This window comes from Pinus tabuliformis, chromosome 1_2 (genome assembly GCF_031772625.1).
Source record: "Pinus tabuliformis cultivar Carrire ecotype Pingquan chromosome 1_2, CPIR1, whole genome shotgun sequence".
NCBI classification, from domain to species: Eukaryota; Viridiplantae; Streptophyta; class Pinopsida; order Pinales; family Pinaceae; genus Pinus; species Pinus tabuliformis.
Window position 1 is genome coordinate 956,940,648 of NC_142298.1, and position 20,136 is coordinate 956,960,783.

General features: G+C 39.7%; 3 protein-coding genes across 4 annotated transcripts in view; all 3 read left to right on the plus strand.

Annotated features, from left to right (window-relative positions):
- Positions 1-20,136, plus strand: part of LOC149209136 (importin subunit alpha-9-like) — a 279,111-nt gene that overhangs the window by 252,948 nt on the left and 6,027 nt on the right. The window lies entirely within an intron of this gene.
- On the plus strand, positions 7,444-8,386 carry LOC149209138 (uncharacterized). The gene is made up of 3 exons (XM_089396743.1): positions 7,444-7,952; positions 8,057-8,227; positions 8,368-8,386. Exons 1-3 carry the CDS (start codon positions 7,444-7,446, stop codon positions 8,384-8,386), a joined length of 699 nt encoding a protein of 232 aa, XP_089252869.1.
- LOC149209139 (uncharacterized) lies at positions 8,197-9,097 on the plus strand. The gene is made up of 2 exons (XM_089396750.1): positions 8,197-8,808; positions 8,928-9,097. Exons 1-2 carry the CDS (start codon positions 8,622-8,624, stop codon positions 9,095-9,097), a joined length of 357 nt encoding a protein of 118 aa, XP_089252876.1. The 5' UTR covers positions 8,197-8,621.

Consider the following 20,136-nt stretch of genomic DNA (forward strand, 5'->3'; position numbering starts at 1 on the left):
GTATTTTACTTGAGAAAGGAAAATCTCACCTGGCTTTTGCCAGACCTCCAGGCCTAGGAAGTAGTGCATCAGACCTAGGTCCTTGATCTCGAACTCAGAAGCCAACTTCCTCTTGTATTGATAAATGAGAGGGTCAACACTTGTTAGAAAGAGATCATCCACATAAAGGACCAAAATGAAAGGAATGACCTTTTCAACCTTGAAGTATAGGTTAGGATCCGCTTTGCTCCTTGTAAATCTCAGGTTCATAAGATAACTATCAATCCTCTCATACCAAGTCCTGGGGGCTTGCTTCAACCCATAGAGGGCTTTCTTCAATCTGCATACGTGTGTCCTTCGATATTGTACTTCAAATCCCTCAGGTTGTTCTACGTAGACTTCCTCCTTAAGCGAGCCATGTAAGAAAGCAGTCTTAATGTCCATTTGGTGTAGGCTCCATCCCTGAGGGGCAGCGAGAGCAATAATAGATCGGATAGTGGTATATTGGTCAATTGGTGCAAATAGCTCGTCATAGTCCACTCCTTCCTTTTGAGAGAAGCCTCGAGCAACGAACTTCGCTTTATATTTTTCAGCACTCCCATCAACTCCATGTTTGATTTTGTAAAGCCATTTAGAAGTAACCACAAACTTGTCCTTGGGTCTAGGAACCATGTCCCAAACATCATTCTTCCTAATAGATTGACATTCCTCATTCATCGTATCCTTCCAGACTTGGTGTTTTACGGCTTCTTCGAATGTACATGGCTTAGATTGAACAATATTACTCATATCAACTAAGTACCATTGGTACTTGTTCGGCTTCTTGCTTTCACGGAATGTCCCTCTTGGAGCAATATGTCTCTCAACATCTTCAAGAGTATCTTTGAGCCGCAAAGGTATTTTCCTTGAGGTAAAGGGATCACTAGGTGGTGGATCAATGGGATCCATCGGGCCTTCAACATCAGGCATATGTTCATCTAAAGGAGGTTCATCCTATTTTTCCGCAACATCATCATTATTATCCTTCCTTGTAATGGGGAGATCCCGGGCCTTCCCAAGGGCAGTATCTTCATCGAAGGTGATATCATGGCTAACTTCCACATCTCTTTGTCCAGGCACATAGATTCTAAATGCCTTTGAATTTTCATTGGAACCCACAAATATACCTTTCTTCCCAGATGCTTCCAACTTGTTCCTTTTCTCTTTAGGCACATGAAAATATACAGGACAACCAAATAGTCTAAAATGAGAAACATCGGGTTTCTTACTAGTGAGAACTTTTTCGATTGTCTTGAAATCCAGTGCTTGATGCGGGCTCCTATTTTGAACATACACGACAGTGTTGACATCTTCCCATAAGAACTTCGGTAGACCTTGATCATGGAGCATAGCACGGGTGGTTTCCATGATTTTTCGATTCCTCCTTTCAGCAACACCATTTTTCTCAGGAGTGTATGGACTGGTTGTCTCCCTCTTAATGCCAACCTCTTTGCAATTGAATTCATTTGATTCATATTCGGTTCTATTGTCGGTCCTCAATATCTTGATCTTCTTCCTTGTTTGATTTTCCACCAAGGCTTTGAAAGAACGAAACCATTTGAACACTTCATCCTTCTTCTTGAAGAAATAGATCCATGTTTTGCGAGAGAAGTCATCCACAAAGATTGGATAGTATAAGTATCCTCTCAAATGATGTTACAGGTAATATCCCAGATAGATCAGAATGGACCAATTGAAGAATGTCGGTAGTTTGAATTTCACTTGAAGGGAATGGGCCCCTTGTAAGTTTCCGAGCTGCACAACCCTGACAAACGCCTTCATGGTTCATGTTGAACTTAGGCATACCTATGACCATCTTCCTTGCTCGAGATAAGACTTTGTAATGAAGGTGAGCAAATCTTCGGTGCCATAATTCATATTGAAGAGAAGTATCGGCAGTCAAGGCTCCTAAAGGACTTCCTCCAACTTGATAGAGACCTTCAACCCTAAATCCAAGTGTAAAAGCATCTTTAGGGTTTCTTTGCCAAATATGTACCTTTCCATCAATGAATGCTACCTTGAAGCCCTTGTCTTCCATCGCAAAAATGGACACCAGGTTCTTCAAATCAGGCACATACAACACTTCTTGTAGATGAATGGTTTGACCTTGGTTCAAGTGAAGAGTGACGATACCTATTCCTTTCACGGGATAGGTGGCATTATCTCCAAGTATGATTTCCAAATTAGTCTTCTTTTCAACCAAATTTGAGAGGGCTTCCTTGTACCCTGTGAAGTGCCTTGAGGCTCCACTATCAATCAACCAATGATCCAAAGTATCCGTTGGAGAGGTAGTAGATAAAGCATAAGATAAAATTCTTTTTGTTTCCCTACAACATTATTTTCCTCATACCTGGAATTTCTTGTCCTTTTGGGAGGTCAACCATTTCCATCTCAAACAACGGGGGCATTCCTCTTTCCTTTATTGTTGAACTTGTTCCTTTGATTGCCATTGCCTTTGTAGTTGTTGTGGTTGTTGTTGTCGTCATCCCTTGGAGTACCTTTCTTGTGAGGACACTCTAGCATAATGGCCAAACCTGTTGCAATTGTAGCACCTTCTTTTTCTTCCCCATTTGAATCTTGGCTTGAATCCTTGACCTTGTCTCTTTGGACCAGCATTGTTCTTCCTCTTAGCATGAGTGGAGAAAGCAGTAGGTTTATTTCCATTTGAAGGCTTGTATCTCTCCATCATCTTCGTCTCTTCTTGAGTCAATCTAGCCAATAATTTATCGAAACTAGGAATCTTGTCATTGTTGAGAATGGTGGTGTTAAACACATTCCATGCCCTTGTAAGACCTCTGAGAGCAATGAGAGTGAGCTCCCTGTCAGCAACAACTTCTTTGATAGGTAGAAGGCATTCTTGATTTCTGCAATCCTCATGAAGTAGGATTGGATAGACTCCCCTTTATCCATCTTGATATCCTTCAACTTGTTCTTGACAAAGAGGATTTTATTTGCATTGTTTACTTTGAACATCCCAACCACCTTATCATACATCTCCTTAAATGTTTCTAAATAAGAAATATAAGCAACCAAATGCTTTTGAATAGAGTCTATAATGATTTTTTTAGCTTTGACCTCACCTTTCTTGTATTTTGTCTTTGTAGTTGTAGGTGCATTTGAAGGAGGCTCCACCACTCTTGCCTTCACATAGTCCATGCAATTATGCTCTTTCAAAGTCATCTTCCATGCATGATAGTCGAATTTTTCCTTGAGCTTATCCTTAGATTTGAAGTAAGATGTAGTAGCCATTGAAGTTAGACCAATATTCTTGTCTAACAACTCTCTCTTAGTGATTTCTTTTCTCTCTCTTACTTGGGCTTTGTCTTCAACAGGGCTTTGATACCATGTTAAATTTAGATAACAATGGTATGTTCTGTGCTTAGCACAATTACTTCAATGTTCCTTTAGCCCAATGACAATTTCCGATTTAGATTTCCAAGAGCAATCACATTAACCATTAATCACATTGACAGTTAAAGTAGATAGAACATGAAACAAAATGTAGAAGACAAGCCAAGACAAGAGAACACCAGACTTGGCGGATGCGAGGGAAAAACCCTTTGATCAATTCTTCTTATTATTATATCAAAATGTTCAGCAGAGAGAGAGTATAAAAGTCAAATTGACTTGCCAAATTCAAAGTCAAAACAACCCTGTCAAAATATGCAGTCAACAACAGTGAAATCAGCCCTAACCAGAAAGTCTAAGATGGTCAAAGCAGCAATAGAATGTTCTCAAAACAGCTCGACATTCCCCAGTCAAACTCAACCTAATCGGGAGGTCAAAATCAGCCCAAAACAGTAACAAATTCAACAGTCAAACTGCTGTTCTGAAATCTGCAGTCAACCTGCAATTTTGGTCTGCAGTCAAAGTGCTCAAAATACCTCGGTTTTTGTGCCAAAGATGCAGCCTGACAAAACAGATAATATCCAAAAAAATCAAAGTCAAACTCTCCTTGGAAGGTCAAAGTCGACGCTGGTCAATGGTGGTCAAACTGCAGAATTTTCTGAGATTTTCGGCCCTGCAATTTAGCTCTAAATTTCGTCGTGCTTGTTCCACATGTGTGTGAGAGAGAGAATGCCCAATGTGGTACGAACCAATGAGAGGAGAGAGAATGAGTGAGTGATGAAGTACCAAATGAGGGTGGAGGTCTCTCTTATTTATACAAGTTGTTGAGGGTGAAGAGTCATGTCCATTGGGCTTCATGAGCTTACATGATGATGTGGTTGACCTTGACAATTTGCACATATGAGGGCATAAATTCAAAATCACACTTCTGCTTGTCCGAATGAGATGTTCTTTATATCAATTGTGGTCCTATCGAAAAGAAGAATTTAATGCTATCATCATATCCATCAAATGAGCTGTCCCAAGGTGGAATTTGGCCCTAGTTGACGATTTTAACATGCTGTCTTCTGCTCTGTTATTGCCATTCTTGCTGCCCATTCCTAACTTGCTTGTGTTTTAGTGGATACATGTTTAAAGGGACTGGTCTATTGTCATAATTTATGTTACAATCTAATCAATAATTCAAAACCCTTAATACATATCTCCATGATGGGATCCATGTTTGCTTCCTCTTTTCTAGAACCTTTGTAACCTTAGCCTTAATGCTACTTGTTGCCTCAATCTAGCAGGCCTTGTGAGAGAGCTCACAAGGCAGAAGCCAAACTTGTGTGCAACAATGAGGGTGATTGCCACTGCAACCTCAAGAATCATTCTCTTGTGCTTTCGTGGAATTGCACAACAAGGGAGGCTTCCTAGTGATTGTTGAGAAATTATAATGCATGTAGATTAGGATAAATTTCTCGTACTTGATAATTGCTTGTGAATGTTCGTTGGCTTCTTATTAAATTTTATATTCTCTTCTTCAACAAGAAATGATCAAAATACAAAAACATGAACATCACAAGCAGTGAAACAGGAATCGGGAAAAAATCGGCAAAATCGCGAGTTTTAATCGACGCGGCGGCTAAACGATCCGATCCAAAACGTCCCGAGTCAACTCGCGTTGACCGATTTTGAATCGTGGTCAACGCGAGTTTGACTCGCGATTCTGAAAAAAATCGCCGGTTCTGCGTTTTTTTGGCGAGTCCCGCCAGTTTTATTTTTTCTCGGGTTTCGGAATGGCGGGTAAATCGGATTTCGGGTTTCACAGTTCGCTATCGGGGCCGAGGTATTTCGGGTTTCACAGTTCGCTATCGACGCCTTGTATTTCGGGTTTGCTATCGACTGAGATTCAGTCTTCGACGCCGCCGGAGATTACGTGAGTTTCATAGTTCACTATCGAGTATCGACGCAGAGATTCGACCGATCGCTGAACGGTGAACCTGCGTGAGCCCAAACCTGCGTGGTTGATGAACGGTGAACCTGCGTGAACCTGTGAGTGATTTCAATCTATAGAGGACCTGCTTTTTACATCGCATGTATGTGATAAGTTACACAGGATATATATTTCGTGATTGATATTCTTTAGTCGAGGAGGAAAGTACTGTATTCATTGTTAATTTTATTATTATGGTTAAATTCACCAGAAACAGTAACCATTTGTGACTGTGCAGTAGCACTTGGGTGCACGCATCTACAAGGGGTGTGGACCTGAGTTCATCTTTTGCACACCCTCACCAAGGTGCTGGAGGAAACACCCGTGAATTATTGCGCATGATATTCCCCTCTATATCTGTGGATTCTGGATAGAATAGGAGCTGTTGACCCCTGTAACAGATGCCCCCCGAGACTTTTTGGGGACCCACTTTACATCTGTTGGCAGGATATGAGGTACACCAGTTCTCTGTTAATAACCCTTCTCTGCCAAGTTCATCTCGATTCTCATTAGTAACTTCTTCAGATGCTCCTACTATACAATCTCTACTTGCACCAATCCCATTTCTGCATAGTGACAGAGGAATCTTGTTTCCATGCTGAACATGAAGCACAATTTTCCACGATGTGACTATTTGACCTCCCACCCCAAATCCAGTAACCATTATGTTATATTTAATGTAGTTATCTAATGGCATAGCTGCTAATAAGATTGCATGAATGCATTCTAGTTTTGGTTTACACTGTACAGTGTACACAAAGGAACCGGAAGTTGAATACTGCAAGCCATCTCATGCTGGATTGCCATTTCTTTTTCAGCATTGACCATTCTAACCATAACACAGTCAAGAGTCTGGAGTTTGTTATGTGGGTACTATTTACTTTTAATAAAGGCTGAGACATAGTTCCTGCTGTATTTCAGATTTCTTACTGCAGAGCTGCCATACAGGTCTAGCTGAGGCCAAACTTTCATGGAACACACATATACAGTGGAAGCCTGAAGGAGATATTCCAATTTCCTACAGATTGGAGTACAGTACTAGCCCTGTCATCTTGTGTTATGATTTGTTGAAAGAGATATTCCAACTTTACAGACTGGCTAGGCTATTTTAAATTTTTGGATGATTTTTAAATTTGATTTTTTCTTGTCTTTCACAGGAGCCACAAATTAAATAGAAGCCGGACTCCAAATCTTAACAGAAGCCACAAATTAAACACAAGTTCAAAGCAACAACAATGCCGAGAGAGAAGGACTTTGCTTGGGCTTATTGTGACAAGATTCCTGGAAAAGCCTTGCTCCTTTGTAAATTTTGCAAAAAGGAATGCAGTGGAGGCATTTATAGATTCAAGTTCCACCTTGCAAAAATACCTGGCCATGATATAGGTATTTGCACCAAGGTTGACGAGAATGTCCAATACCAAGCAGCCTTGGCCCTTGAAATGTTAGAGCAGCATAATGCCAAGAAAGCAAAGCAAACCGCTGAAATAGGAAATGTTGGAGTTGATAATTTTTCTGTCACTAGCCCCATGTCACCTCAATCTGTTGAATCCTCAATGCCGTTCCCCTCTTTTCCACACATGCCTCCAAGGCCAAGTCAAACTCAAAGCCATGCTAGTCCTTCAACTCCTTCCTTGAACACTGGAGGTGGAAACATAAACGCCTTTTTTGCTCCCCGCACAAAACCCGGTTCCCAACCTACCTTGGATGGCACTGGTTGGAAAAAAAATGTCCATAGTCAAGCAAGGAAGGCCATTGCTAACTTTTGGTACTATTCTGACATACCTTTCCACTGTGCCAGAAGTCCTTATTGGCAAGCTATGATTCGTGCAATTGCTGTTGCAGGTCCAGGGTTCAAAGCCCCTACATCAGAGAGCCTTAGGACAGATATGTTGTTAGAGAGTGTTGAAGATGTCATGCTTGTGCTAGCTGAGTTTCGTTCATCATGGGTAGAAACAGGGTGCACCATCATGAGTGATGGATGGACAGATCAGAGGAATAGAACTTTAATAAATTTCCTTGTATCTTGTCCCGCAGGCACAATGTTTCTCAAGTCAGTGGATGCTTCAGATAAGGTTAAGAATGCCCAACTTATCTGTGAAATGATGGAGGAAGTTGTTCAAGAAGTGGGAGAAGAAAATGTTGTACAAATTGTCACCGATAATGCAGCGAATTATATGGCTGCTGGTAGACTTTTTGAGATGAGGCACCCCACTATTTTTTGGACCTCTTGTGCTGCCCATTGCATAGATTTAATGCTTGAGGACATTGGTAAGCTTCATTGGATACATGAGGTTGTGGAGAAGGCAAAATCCATAACCAAATACCTATACAACCACACTATTGTCCTAAACACTATGAGAATATACACTGAAGGTAAAGAAATTGTTCGACCTGCAGTGACTAGATTTGCAACAAATTTCATATCTTTGCAATCTGTGGTTGAGCAAAAGATAAATCTGAAGAGGATGTTCTTGGGACCTGAGTGGATGGGATCTAAACATTCCAAGACCCCTGAAGGCATCGAAATTGCTGCACTTGTGTTTAATGATGGCTTCTGGAAAGATGCTGAAGAGATTATTGCTGTGACGGAGTCCCTTGTTAGAGTTCTCAGGTACTTTTAGTCTTTTAACTTTTTCATTTTTTAAATTTCATTTCAAGCTTCTTTTTATTTACAATGTTTCATATTTCTTTAAATTTGAATGCTTGAACTTTCAGGATGGTTGATGGTGACAAACCCGCTATGGGTTACATTTATGAGGCGATGGATCTCGCAAAGGAGGCCATCAAAAGAAGATATGGGGATGATGAGACAAAGTATATGCCTCTTTGGGACATTATAGATGCACGTTGGGATAGGCAATTGCATTCCCCCTTACATGCTGCTGGGTACTTCTTAAACCCACAATATTTTTATGATAAGAGCAAATTTAATGAGGATGGGGAGGTTGGCAGAGGACTTATGACATGCTTGGAAAGGTGCTTCCCTGATCCAGAACAACAAAGTCGTGTCTTTTCCCAACTACAAGATTACAGGACACCATCTAAATTGTTTGCCTATACCAGTGCTATAAGACAAAGGTCAAAGATGTTGCCAGGTACCCAGCTTGAAGGCTTCATCAATTCATTAAATTTGTTTAAACTTTATTTTGTATGTTAAATGTTTTATTAAATTTTCTTTTCTTTTTAAGTTTTTACTATTTACTAATTTGGTACTTCTAGTCTTCTACTCACAAACCCTTACCACTTGCTAGGTCTTTGGTGGCAAAACTTTGGTAGTGATATGCCAGATTTGAAGAGATTTGCCATTCGAATCTTAAACCAAGCATGCAGTGCTTCAGGTTGTGAACGCAACTGGAGCATGTTTGAGAAAATACATTCTAAGAAGCGCAACCGATTGACACAAAAGCGCTTGAATGACCTTGTATTTGTCCATTACAATCTACGACTTCGCAACAAACAAATACAAGGTGAGATTCGAGAGCTTGAATTTGAAGGTTTCATAATCTAGTTCGTACTTTAAAAGTTTAAAGTTCAAACTTCAAAGTGAAATTTTAATTCACATTTCAATGTCTCATGATAATGACAGGTATTGATCATTCACCAATTGACCTTGAAGAGTTAGATTTGCAAGCTACAAATGCGGCAGAATGGGTTCAATTAGATGAGCCTCCTCTTTTCAGCCTTCATGACTTGGAGAACTTTGAGAGTCAAGCAAGTGAAGGAGCGGGAGGAATTGCTTCTAGTTCTCACTCTTAAGAGTCTTAGACTCTTAGTTGCTGATTTGTTTCTGATTAGTATGCAATTTTTAACTTTTTTGTAAACTTTTAGAAGCATATGCTTCTAAGGACTCAAGACTCAGTGCTTTGGATCATGTGTGGACTCATAACATATATGAGATACTTATTTATTCATGATATTTTGGACATCTATTGATATTATGCATTGTTTGGACATACCTTTACCCAATATTAATGAAAAATGGTTTTTTAAATTCAATATATGTGTATATTTTTATTTAATGAATTTGCCGATTTTTTCCCGATTTTTTCTCGATCCGATTAAAACTTTCGCTCTTTTGCCTCGCCGATTTATTGCCGATTCCGTGTCTGGTAACATTGATCACAAGAGACAAAGAACACAAGAAATTAGGCTCCAAGCTAGGGCAAAACCCTACAAGGGAGAAAACCCAAGAAAAATTCTCCTTATAGAATCAGATCAAAGCAAGATACCTAAGACCAAGACCAAGACTTCCACAAAGACTCAAGTAAACTCTATTTCAATCCATCTTCAACAAATCATAGTCAATAGAAGTCATTGCTTGTCAAATCACAAAAATCTGGTTATCTCCTGAAATTTCGGCCCTGAAATTTCAGGCTTGCAATACCACAAAATCTGCCTCAGAAAACTCGCATGTGTGAACAGAAACTAGGGAAAAAAACATATATTTCTCTCTCATTTGACTTTGCTCTCTCTCCTTCGACTTTCAATGAAATTGTCCTTGCACAAAAATCGAAGTGTGTGAGTGAGTGATCAAATGAGGTTGAGCTACCTTCTATTTATACATGTCTAGGAGGTCGAATAACTATCTTTTTGGGCCGACTTGATCTTGTGGAGGACAAATTGACTCCTTTGGCTCAAATAAAAATAATTTACCTTTTCTTCTAAGAAGTCCAAATGGGAGTTTGACTCAATTACATTTCTTTGACTCAAGATAATTTTTCTTTTGACTCAATAAACCCTATAAGCATGCAAAACATGTTTTGACCAGAAATAAAATTAATATTAAGGATCATAACAAATGAATATAATAATTACAACAATAGTACATTTGAATTTCATTATGAAGACCGAAATTAGTTACATTTTCAACATTCCCTCTTAACTAGGGAGGTATTGATAATTACACAACATGAGACTCTCAAATTGAAATATTCCCATAAGAAGGGATTCAGATTGATAGGCATCATCATAACATCATAACCAACGTTGTCAAGCATAGTAAGGCATTGACTAAAAGATCTATCTCTCCACTATATCATAGCACAATGCTGGGAGGCATACATTTGGACACCACCACCGCCTCTCAAGGTACATACCCCATCTGGATGTTCACCAAGTATGTCCTTACAAGACTATTCTTATTTTGGATATCACCCATCCTAAAATAATATTGGTCCTTAGGACTACTCTTATCTTGGATACTCTATCCTCAAATAGTATTTCTCCTCGGGACTACTCCTATCTTGGATACATTTCCTCAAGAAGTATCAATCGCAGATGCTTATCCAATCCACCAATCTTCCTACCAATGCCTTCACTAGGCTTACCACTGTTAGTCCTAGCCATAGTTCATGACACATGGAGAATATGGTGTCCACCCTCACTCCCTCTCGACTAGGGAGGAAATCCTCACTCCCTCTCAAACAGGAACAACCAGAAGCCTAAGCTTGTTTCATAAAATACTGATCAATGCATTGGCTACATGTTCTTCCGTGGAGATCTATTGTAGCTGCTTGGCTCCTATCCGCATCATACTTTCAAATCATAAAGTATTTCGACCTTCCTGGTTCTCTGGCAATCTTCATGCAACTTTGAATCCACCATGTCATCTTGTCATCAATTAGTTCATCAAACACTTTATGGAGCCAATACTTCTTCATAGCTAATTGTACAAGTCTTCACATCTTCTTCCTTTGAAACAAGATTTTGTTGTCATGCTTTTCCAAGAAATTATATCAACTTCCAATTTCTATCAGCATTAGTAATGTGTTGTACTTGATGTTAACCTGGATGTCAACTTGTGTTAAAATTGGCAACTAGGGCCAAACTCTATGTGGGTCATATTATTTATGGTAGCTAATATTTTTCTTGGATTCCTCTCGCCGAGAGGTGTAGGATTGATCTAAAGATCATCTGATTCCGACAAGTATTCATGGAGATATGAATTTATTTATGTTATGGGACAATTCGTCAAGGTCAGCCAGCAACCAAATTTCCCCCACTTGTGCTTAACGTTTTAGTATAAATAGAGGTGCCTTGACTCTTCATTTGGATCAAGGTAACTCAATCCAGAAGTTCTTTATGTACCTTATCTTGGGGTCCATTTCAACAATCGAAGACATTCATCAATGAAAAGGTACGTATTTGAAAAAGATGTTTTTAAAGATGCTTTTGAGTTCAGGGTTGGCAATTTGTATCAAGTTGTGGGAAGTCCAATGGGGACCATGTCGTGTGACACATCTCTTCTATGGCACCGGAGGTCTGCCCATTCATTATGGGGCCCTACTCGATGTAAGTCAGATGGTGATAGGGATGCCTGAATTCAAGAAGAGCATGAAGGTACATGTCTGAGATGTATCGAAGGAAAACTGACAAGGGGACCATTCCCCTCATATAACAAGTCCATAGATTTGGAACAACACGAGGGGTTTGAGATTCATGATTGAGAATCTCATGTATGCAGGTGGAAGAAAGCCCTCTATGGCTTGAAGCAAGCACCCCGAGCTTGATATGAGAGGATTGATAGCTGTCTAATGAAGCTGAGATTCACTAGGAGTGAAGCCGATCCAAACCATTGCATGAAGATTGTGGATGATAGACTTCTCATACTGGCACCTTATGAGGATGACTTCTTTCTGACAGGTGCAGACCCTCTCATTCGCAAAATTAAGAGGGAGTTGAATTCCAGATTTGGAATGGTGAACTGCAAGCCCGTGACTACCTCGATGGAGCTTAACTTTAAGAAGTTATGTGGTAATGATGCCAAACCTGATTTGGGAAATTCCTTTGAGTTTCATAAACTCATACTAGCATTGATGTTCTTGGTGAACTCTCATCCGGATATGTGTTTTGCAGTTAGCATGTTGAGCTCATATATGGCAGAGCCTCACTGGATTGGTGTCGAGAATCTTTTTCCTTGGGGCACAATCTCTCATGGATTGAGATGCACTGTCGGAAATGTGAAGCTGCATGATTATTTTGATGCTGACTGTGGAGGCAATGTGGAGGATCCCGTGAGCACTTCAGGGTGCAGGTTCTCTTTGGGTTCTGCTTCGACATCCTGGATGAGCCGGAAGCAGAAGATGGTTGTTTTGAGCACTGCTGAGGCCGAATGCATAACTAAGAGTATGGCCTCCTATGAAGCTGTCTGGTTGTGGAAGCTCTTCAGTGAGCTATTTGGACACATGCTGGATACCATTGTGATCTTCTGTGACAACTAGAGGGGGATTCGATTGTTGAGGAATCCCATGTTCTATGATCGCTCCCACCATATAGACATCAGGTACCATTTTATCTGGGATATGGTACAACAAGGAACAAGGGGGGACCTGTGTATTGGAATTGATGTGCAGGTCGCTGATATTCAGATGAAGCCCATGGGAAAGGTCAAATTTATGACTTTCCGAGAACGATTAGGAGTCGTGGAGAGACTCTCTCTTGAAGGTCCTGTATGAGATGGACATTGAGCTTTGGGAGCTTCGGGGGGCTTGGGGGTACATCGTGGAGCGATGAGCAACCAAAGGGTGAGTGGTTCAGCCTTCCCCTAGTGGTCTGCTATGTAGGCAGGATGAGTGTTCATCCTTCTCTTGCCGAGACACAAAATCATAAGGTGAGTGGTTCAACCTTCCCCTAGTGATTTGCTGTGTATAGGGTGAGTGGTTCAACCTTCCCTTGGGATACAATATGGTGACATGTAGGCAGGATGAGTGGTTTAGCCTTCCCTTGGGATACCCCATGCCGACATGTAGGCAGGATGAGTGGTTCATCCTTCTGTTGCTGAGACATCCTACCCATGCAGTTCGAGACTCATGGGAAGTACCTCTCATCTGGCCAATGAATAGGGAAATGAGGATAGGGACCACGGTAGTACTGATGGACGCATTTTATATCTATCGTACTACCTATGCTAGGATGATATTGATCTGGGATTAATGAAACTGACTTCGGGTCAGTATGAGTGGTTTGAGACACTTTTTTGGAATTGACTTCGGGTCAATAAGAGTGATATAACTCACTCTCTTTTGGAACTAATTTGGGATCAGTAAGAGTGATATGATACACTCTCTTTGTTTGGAACTGACTCTGGGTCAGTAGAGAATGGTATGAAACATTCTCGATCAATTCTTCTTCTTCATGGTTCAGTAGAGCAGAGCAGTGCAGGGCACTGATGGCAGAGATAGTACAGTGTGGCAGATGGAGTTCTCCCTAGTTGAGAGGGAGTGCTAAAATTGGCAACTAGGGCCAAACTCCACGTGGTTCATCTTATTTATGGGAGCTCATATTTTTCTTGGATTCCTCTCGTCAAGAGGTGTAGGATTGATCTAAAGATCATCCGATTCCGACAAATATTCATGGAGATATGAATTTATTTGTGTTATGGGACAATTCGTCAAGGTTGGCTAGCAACCAAATTGCCCCCACTTGTGCTCAACGTTTTAGTATAAATAGAGGTGCCTTGAAGGTCATTTGCACACACACTTCTTGTGATCTCTTCCTCTCCACTTGTCTTGGGTTTTGGAGGGAGGAGAGATCCTAAGAGACAATGCTGCCCTAATGGAGATGATGCCTTAAAACACAGTAATGGAAGGAATGCCGTAATCCTATATGCTGTTATGGAAGGGTTCCTAATACTCTACGCTGTCATGGAGGAAAACCCTTGCCCTAACGCTACCCCATGAAGAAGCCCTAACATGAAGGGCAGTGGTGTAGCACTCAACAAGAGCTTATTGTAGGTGAAAGAGAACTCGATCAAGGGAGCAAAATTTTCTGTTGCAGATGTAGTAAAGAGGCAAAGACAATGAGGCAGTTTGGGGACTGTTTTAGGGCTCATTGAAGGATATCCGAGTTGTTGTTAGATGGCCGAAGAGTTGGCTTGAGGGCCGAGTTTCAATAGAGGATAACGTAGGTCTGTGGGGCAGTTTTAAGGTGGGTTATCCATGTGTTTGTGTGGGCCGAAGGTACAGGAGGAGAGCTATAGTAGGAAGGCTAGTCGTCGTGGATGTTATCTATAACAATCCTATATACAATCTCTCTGAGGTATGACTTCAGACAAGGACAATATTTGGATCTGCCTGTATACCTGTGATATATATATATATATATATATATATATATATATATATATATATATATATATATATGTCTGCACTCTTTCATGGTTTGATGACAGTAAAGTTTTAAAGACATTCTCTTTAGCATTGCTATGTGCTAGGCCACAGCCCATAGCACCATATCTAGGACTACCTTGGTGTCTTAGTTTGAAGGCAACATGATGTAATGGGGTACAACATATATTACAACAGTATGATGGTGCAACATAGTGCACAGTGATGGAATAGTGCAGCATAGTGCACAATGACAGTGGTGCAACACAGTGATGCTTAGTGCAGTATGATGCAATACATAGTGCAGCATGATGAATAGTGCAACATGATGATGAAGAGCAACATGTTGGGTACAACATGATGAGTGCAACATGGTGCAACTCAGTGATGATGGACATGGTATGATGGTACAACATGGTGCAACACAGTGATAGGTACAACATGGTGATGGAGTCACTTTGGAGGATCAGTTGAAGCAACATGCCTTCAACTGAGTTCAGTTAAGCTACTTCATGTGTCATTTTCTTAGAGATGATCTCTACTCTTATTATGACTACTTAAAATGTTGACTTCTGATGTATATAAACTATCTCTCTCTCTGCTGAACTTTTGAAGAACATTTAAGAAGAATTGATCAAGGGTTTCCCCACATTGGGATTTGTCCTTGGTTGGCACCACATCTTGTGTCCCCTTGTCTTGGCTTGTCTTCTGATGTTTATGTTTATGTTCTATCTGCAATTTACTTTGATACTGATGTGATTGCTAATCTGGAATAGATATTGAGCTAAATGGAAAAATTGAAATAAATTGCTCTTAGCATAGAACATACCAAAACTTAACATGGTATCAGAGGTGAGGCGAAGACAAAGCCCAAGAAAGAGTGAAAGAGAAATCACTGAAGACAGTTGGAAAGGATCAATGGGTTCCTCATCCCTCTTCAAATTCACCAAGGGTGAAGTCGAAGCAAAAGAGATTATCAAAGTGGTGCAGCAGAAACATCTAGTGGCCTACCTACAGGTCACTTCAATGAGAAGTCCGGATCTAAGGATGGTAGGAAAGGAAGATGCTTTGCTTGCATCAAGTTTGGCCATTATGTGAAGGAGTGGCCGAATAGAAGGGACACATCACTTGATGACGATAACAATCATTCTAGGGGTCGAAGGAATGACAGGTACAATGGCAAGGGAAAAAGGAATGTAGGTCATCTGGGAAATGACCAACTCTTCAAAGAAGCTGGGATCTCCAGGTATGAAGAATCAAATGTTGTTTCGGATAAGCAAGAGGAGTTCAACCCTCTTCACTACCTCTCCTTCGGACACTTTGGAAAAGTGGTATATTGATAAGTGGTGCTTCAAGGCACTTTTACCGGACACAGGGAAGTTCTCTCTAATCTGAGAGAGAAGGAAACAACTTGGAGATTATTCTTGGACACGATGCCAACTATCCCATAAAGGGTGTAGGGAATATTACTCTTCATTTGGATCAGGGTAACTCAATTCAGAAGTTCTTTATGTACCTTATCCTGGGGTCCATTTCAGCAATGGAAGACATTCATCAATGAAAAGGTACGTATTTGAAAAAGAAGTTTTTAAAGATGCTTTTGAGTTCAGGGTTGGCAATTTGTATCAAGTTATAGGAAGTCCAATGGGGACCATGTCGTGTGACACATCTCTTCTATGGCACCGAAGGTTTGCCCATTCATTATGGGGCCCTACCCGATGTAAGTTAGATGGTGACAAGGATCTTTGAATTCAAGAGAGCATGAAGGTACATGTTTGAACCGAAGGAAAACTGACAAGGGGACCATTCCCCTCATATAGCAAGTCAACAGATTTGGAACAACCCAAGGGGTTTGAGATTCATGATCGGGAATCTCATGTATGCAGGTGGAAGAAAGCCCTCTATGGCTTGAAGAAAGAACCCCGAGCTTGATATGAGAGGATTGATAGCTATCTGATGAAGCTAAGATTCACTAGGAGTGAAGCCGATCCAAACCATTGCTTGAAGATTGTGGATGATAGACCTCTCATACTGGCACCTTATGAGGACGACCTCTTTCTGATAGGTGCAGACCCTCTCATTTGCAAAATTAAGAGGGAGTTGAATTCCGGATTTGGAATGGCAAACTACAAGCCTGTGACTACCTCAATGGAGCTTAAATTTAAGAAGTTATGTGGTAATGATAGCGAACCTGATTTGGGAAATTCCTTTGAGTTTCATAAAATCATACTAGCATTGATGTTCTTGGTGAACTCCCATCCAGATATGTGTTTTGCAGTTAGCATGTTGAGCTCATATATGGTTGAGCCTTGCTGGATTGGTGCCAAGAATCTTTTGAGATATCTTCAGGGCACAATCTTTCATGGATTGAGATACACTGCTGGAAATGTGAAGCTGCATGATTATTTTGATGCTGACTGGGCAGACAGTGTGGAGGATCCCAAGAGCAGTTTAGGGTGCTAGTTCTCTTTGGGTTCTGCTTCAATATCCTGGATGAGTAGGAAGCAGAAGACAGTTGTTTTGAGCACCGCTAAGGCCGAATACATAATTAAGGGTATGGCCTCCTATGAAGCTGTCTGGTTGTGGAAGCTCTTCAGTGAGCTGTTTGGACACGTGCTGGATACCATTGTGATCTTCTGTGACAACCAGAGGGGGATTCGATTGTTGAGGAATCCCATGTTCTATGATCGCTCCTTGCATATAGACATCAGGGACCATTTTATCTGGGATATGGTACAACAAGGCAAAAAGGTTCCTGCGTATTGGAACTGATGTGCAGGTCGCTGATATTTAGATGAAGCGCCTGGGAAAGGTCATGTTGACCACTATGTGTCAACTACCCATAGCAGTACACGCCCTTTTTTCGCAAAAGGGATAGCGCTTGATCGATATGTCCATGCCATTTGACTGTCATCATCAGCCCGATCATGTTATGTTGTAAACCCAGTCTGCATGTGTAAATTGTAAATAATTTTAGCAAATCTGAGTCATGTATGTAAATTGCCTAGGCAAACCTAATTTTCTAGTGATAATCTACGTTCCGGAAGGTTTTTTGTCTCACTGATCCATGATCGGCAGAGTTTTCCTTCAGCCTAACCCCAAAGCCGAAATGGATTTTGTCATTAGAATCTTAGGGGAATCCTAGTGTGCTTCGAGTCTATGTAAAAGTAATTTGGAAATAACTCTAACTATTTGGTTAGGTTATTACAAATTGCTTGATCTGCTAGATTATATTTGTGTCGCAGAACTGGGTGGTCTATGAGGGTCTATGTCAAATGGGTTTTCCCCCTTGAGATGTAAAATTGTAAAAGTCATGATGTAAAGTGTCTTGAGGGTTAGAAAATGTTTTAATCCCCTCATAAGTCCTAGGTCCTAGGTGATTTTTCCGAAGGCTAAGTTTGAGGATCCAATAAAAATAATAAAAAAATATAAATAATAAAAAATAATAAAATTAAAATTAAAAAATTAAAAAATAAATAAAAATAAAAAAAAAGATAAATAAAATTTAAAAAAATAAAATAATAATAAGTCAAAGTTTTGAGGAAATAAATGCAAAGTTTTATTTTTTAATATATTAAAATGCATTTAAAATTTCGTCGGATGAGATTAAAAGAAATTTTGATCCTAATCGACGGTCGAGATCATTTTTACATGGATCACTCGAACTAGCCGTTGGGAAATTTTCCTTTAAATAGGGTGTGCTAAAGAAAGCTCACTTGTAGTCATTTTTTGTGCAATAAAGAAAGACTTTGGGGTTGAAAATCTTGCTGGTGTTACTCTTCTAGAAATGCTGTAAGATGTTTTATTTTTCTGCATAATTTTATTTTTAGCCATTGATGATAGCTTGATGAAGATTGATTTAGGCACAGATATCTTGTCTGATTTCTGGGGTTTGAATGATAGTTTAATTTCTGAAATATAATGGTAGGTATCTCCATTTCATTTGAATTTCACTATTGTTTTTTCTCTCTATGTTAATGGTTGATTTAAGCCGCGCAGGATATCTTTAGTTTTGAGTTTATCGGGTGTTAGGGGAAGTTCTCGGTTGAACTAGCCAACTCTCGGATTGCATTTTCTGAAAGAGCCCAGCCAATTTTAATCCCGGGCTTATCATGAGAATTTTTGTTGCAAATGCATGAAGGGTTTTCTGAAGCACCTCACATTAAGTTTAAAATTCTGAAAATATTTCTGTGGCATAATGGCAAATCTGGCTATTTAGAGCCTTTAATTTGTAAACACTGTAATTATTTAGCTAGGGTTTTAAGGTTTCATTATTAATTTTGTTTCTTGCACATTTTACTTGTGGGTGTTTGGTTTTTGTAGGTTGTAGGTACACTTTTTTTTTTTTAGGGTTTCCATCAGGCAATATGGAGCAGGAAAGATTCAAAATTTTAATTAAGTTTCTAGACTACGAGTTTGCTACTGCGTTTTCATTTTTCACTGCTGCCTGGCATTTTATTGCTGCAGAAAAATTAACGGTTCACAGGTTTTCTGGAGAATTTCTTCATGCACAGCTGCATCAACTTGCTGCCACCAGCCATCGCTGTCTTAGTTTTTTCTATTCACGCTGCCTCCACTCCAAAACCTGCAAAATAAATCCACACTGTTACCATTTTTCGCTGGCAAAGATTTTCAAAAAAAGAAAAACCTCCACGCTGCCCACTGTTTTCCTCACTACCCAAATTGCGTTTTACCTCAACCCGCAATTCGCTCCTACAACTTCCATCACACGCTCAAACGCTGCAGCCTTCTCCCTCACTATCCTTTCTTCCACGCTGCCATCCTCGCATGCAGTCTTCAGCTCCCTGCGCAAAGCTTTCCCATTAACAAACATATATCCACGCATTTTTCATTACCCTCTTGCTCACACTATTCCTCTGCACAGCTCCTCACGCTACCCCTTCCATCGAATCCATTCATCAAGTTTTCGCTCCACGCAACCAGCTCCATCACCTGCGTATTTTTACTCCCTTCGTCGAGCTATCCAACCTGCACACGCCCACACAACGCAAAAAAAATGCTGAAACAATACAGCATAGGTAAGATTATTCGATTTTTTTATGATGGGTCTGGGTTTTTTTATGCGTAGGCAGTAAACCATAAAAGAAAATTCGATTTTTAGCTTTTGAATTGTATTTAGTTAGCGTTCATATTTTGTTAGGTGTTAGTTTAATTTTTAGATTTTATAAATTTCACTTTTTGCATATATTAGATCTCGTTTTAATTTTTATTTAGCATATAGTCTTTAGATATGTTATAGTTTAGTTTTGTTTAAGTTTGATTTTGAAAATAATATCAAAAAAATCATAAAATTTAAAAATAACAAAGGGCATAAAGAATTTGTTTTGTTTTAGTTTTCTTTTATTTAGTTTTAGAGTGAAATTTTAGATTTTAGATTAGACTTTACTTTAGATTATATCTTATTTTTATTTAGGATTTCAGTTTTGTTTTATTTTGACTTAAAATTTTATAAATATATAAAAATATTTTTTTTTTGAAAAAATTAACTAAAAATTGAAAATATTTTTGATGTCTTTCGTGGTATCTATGTTCCGCTTTTCTATAGTTAAATGTGCTTAAATATTTATCTAAAGTTAGCTATATGAAAGCGGTAATCGGTTAGCATTTAAATTGTATGGTTGTTTAAAGCATTCAATCTTTAGAAATTTAATTGTTGGATCATTATTAAAC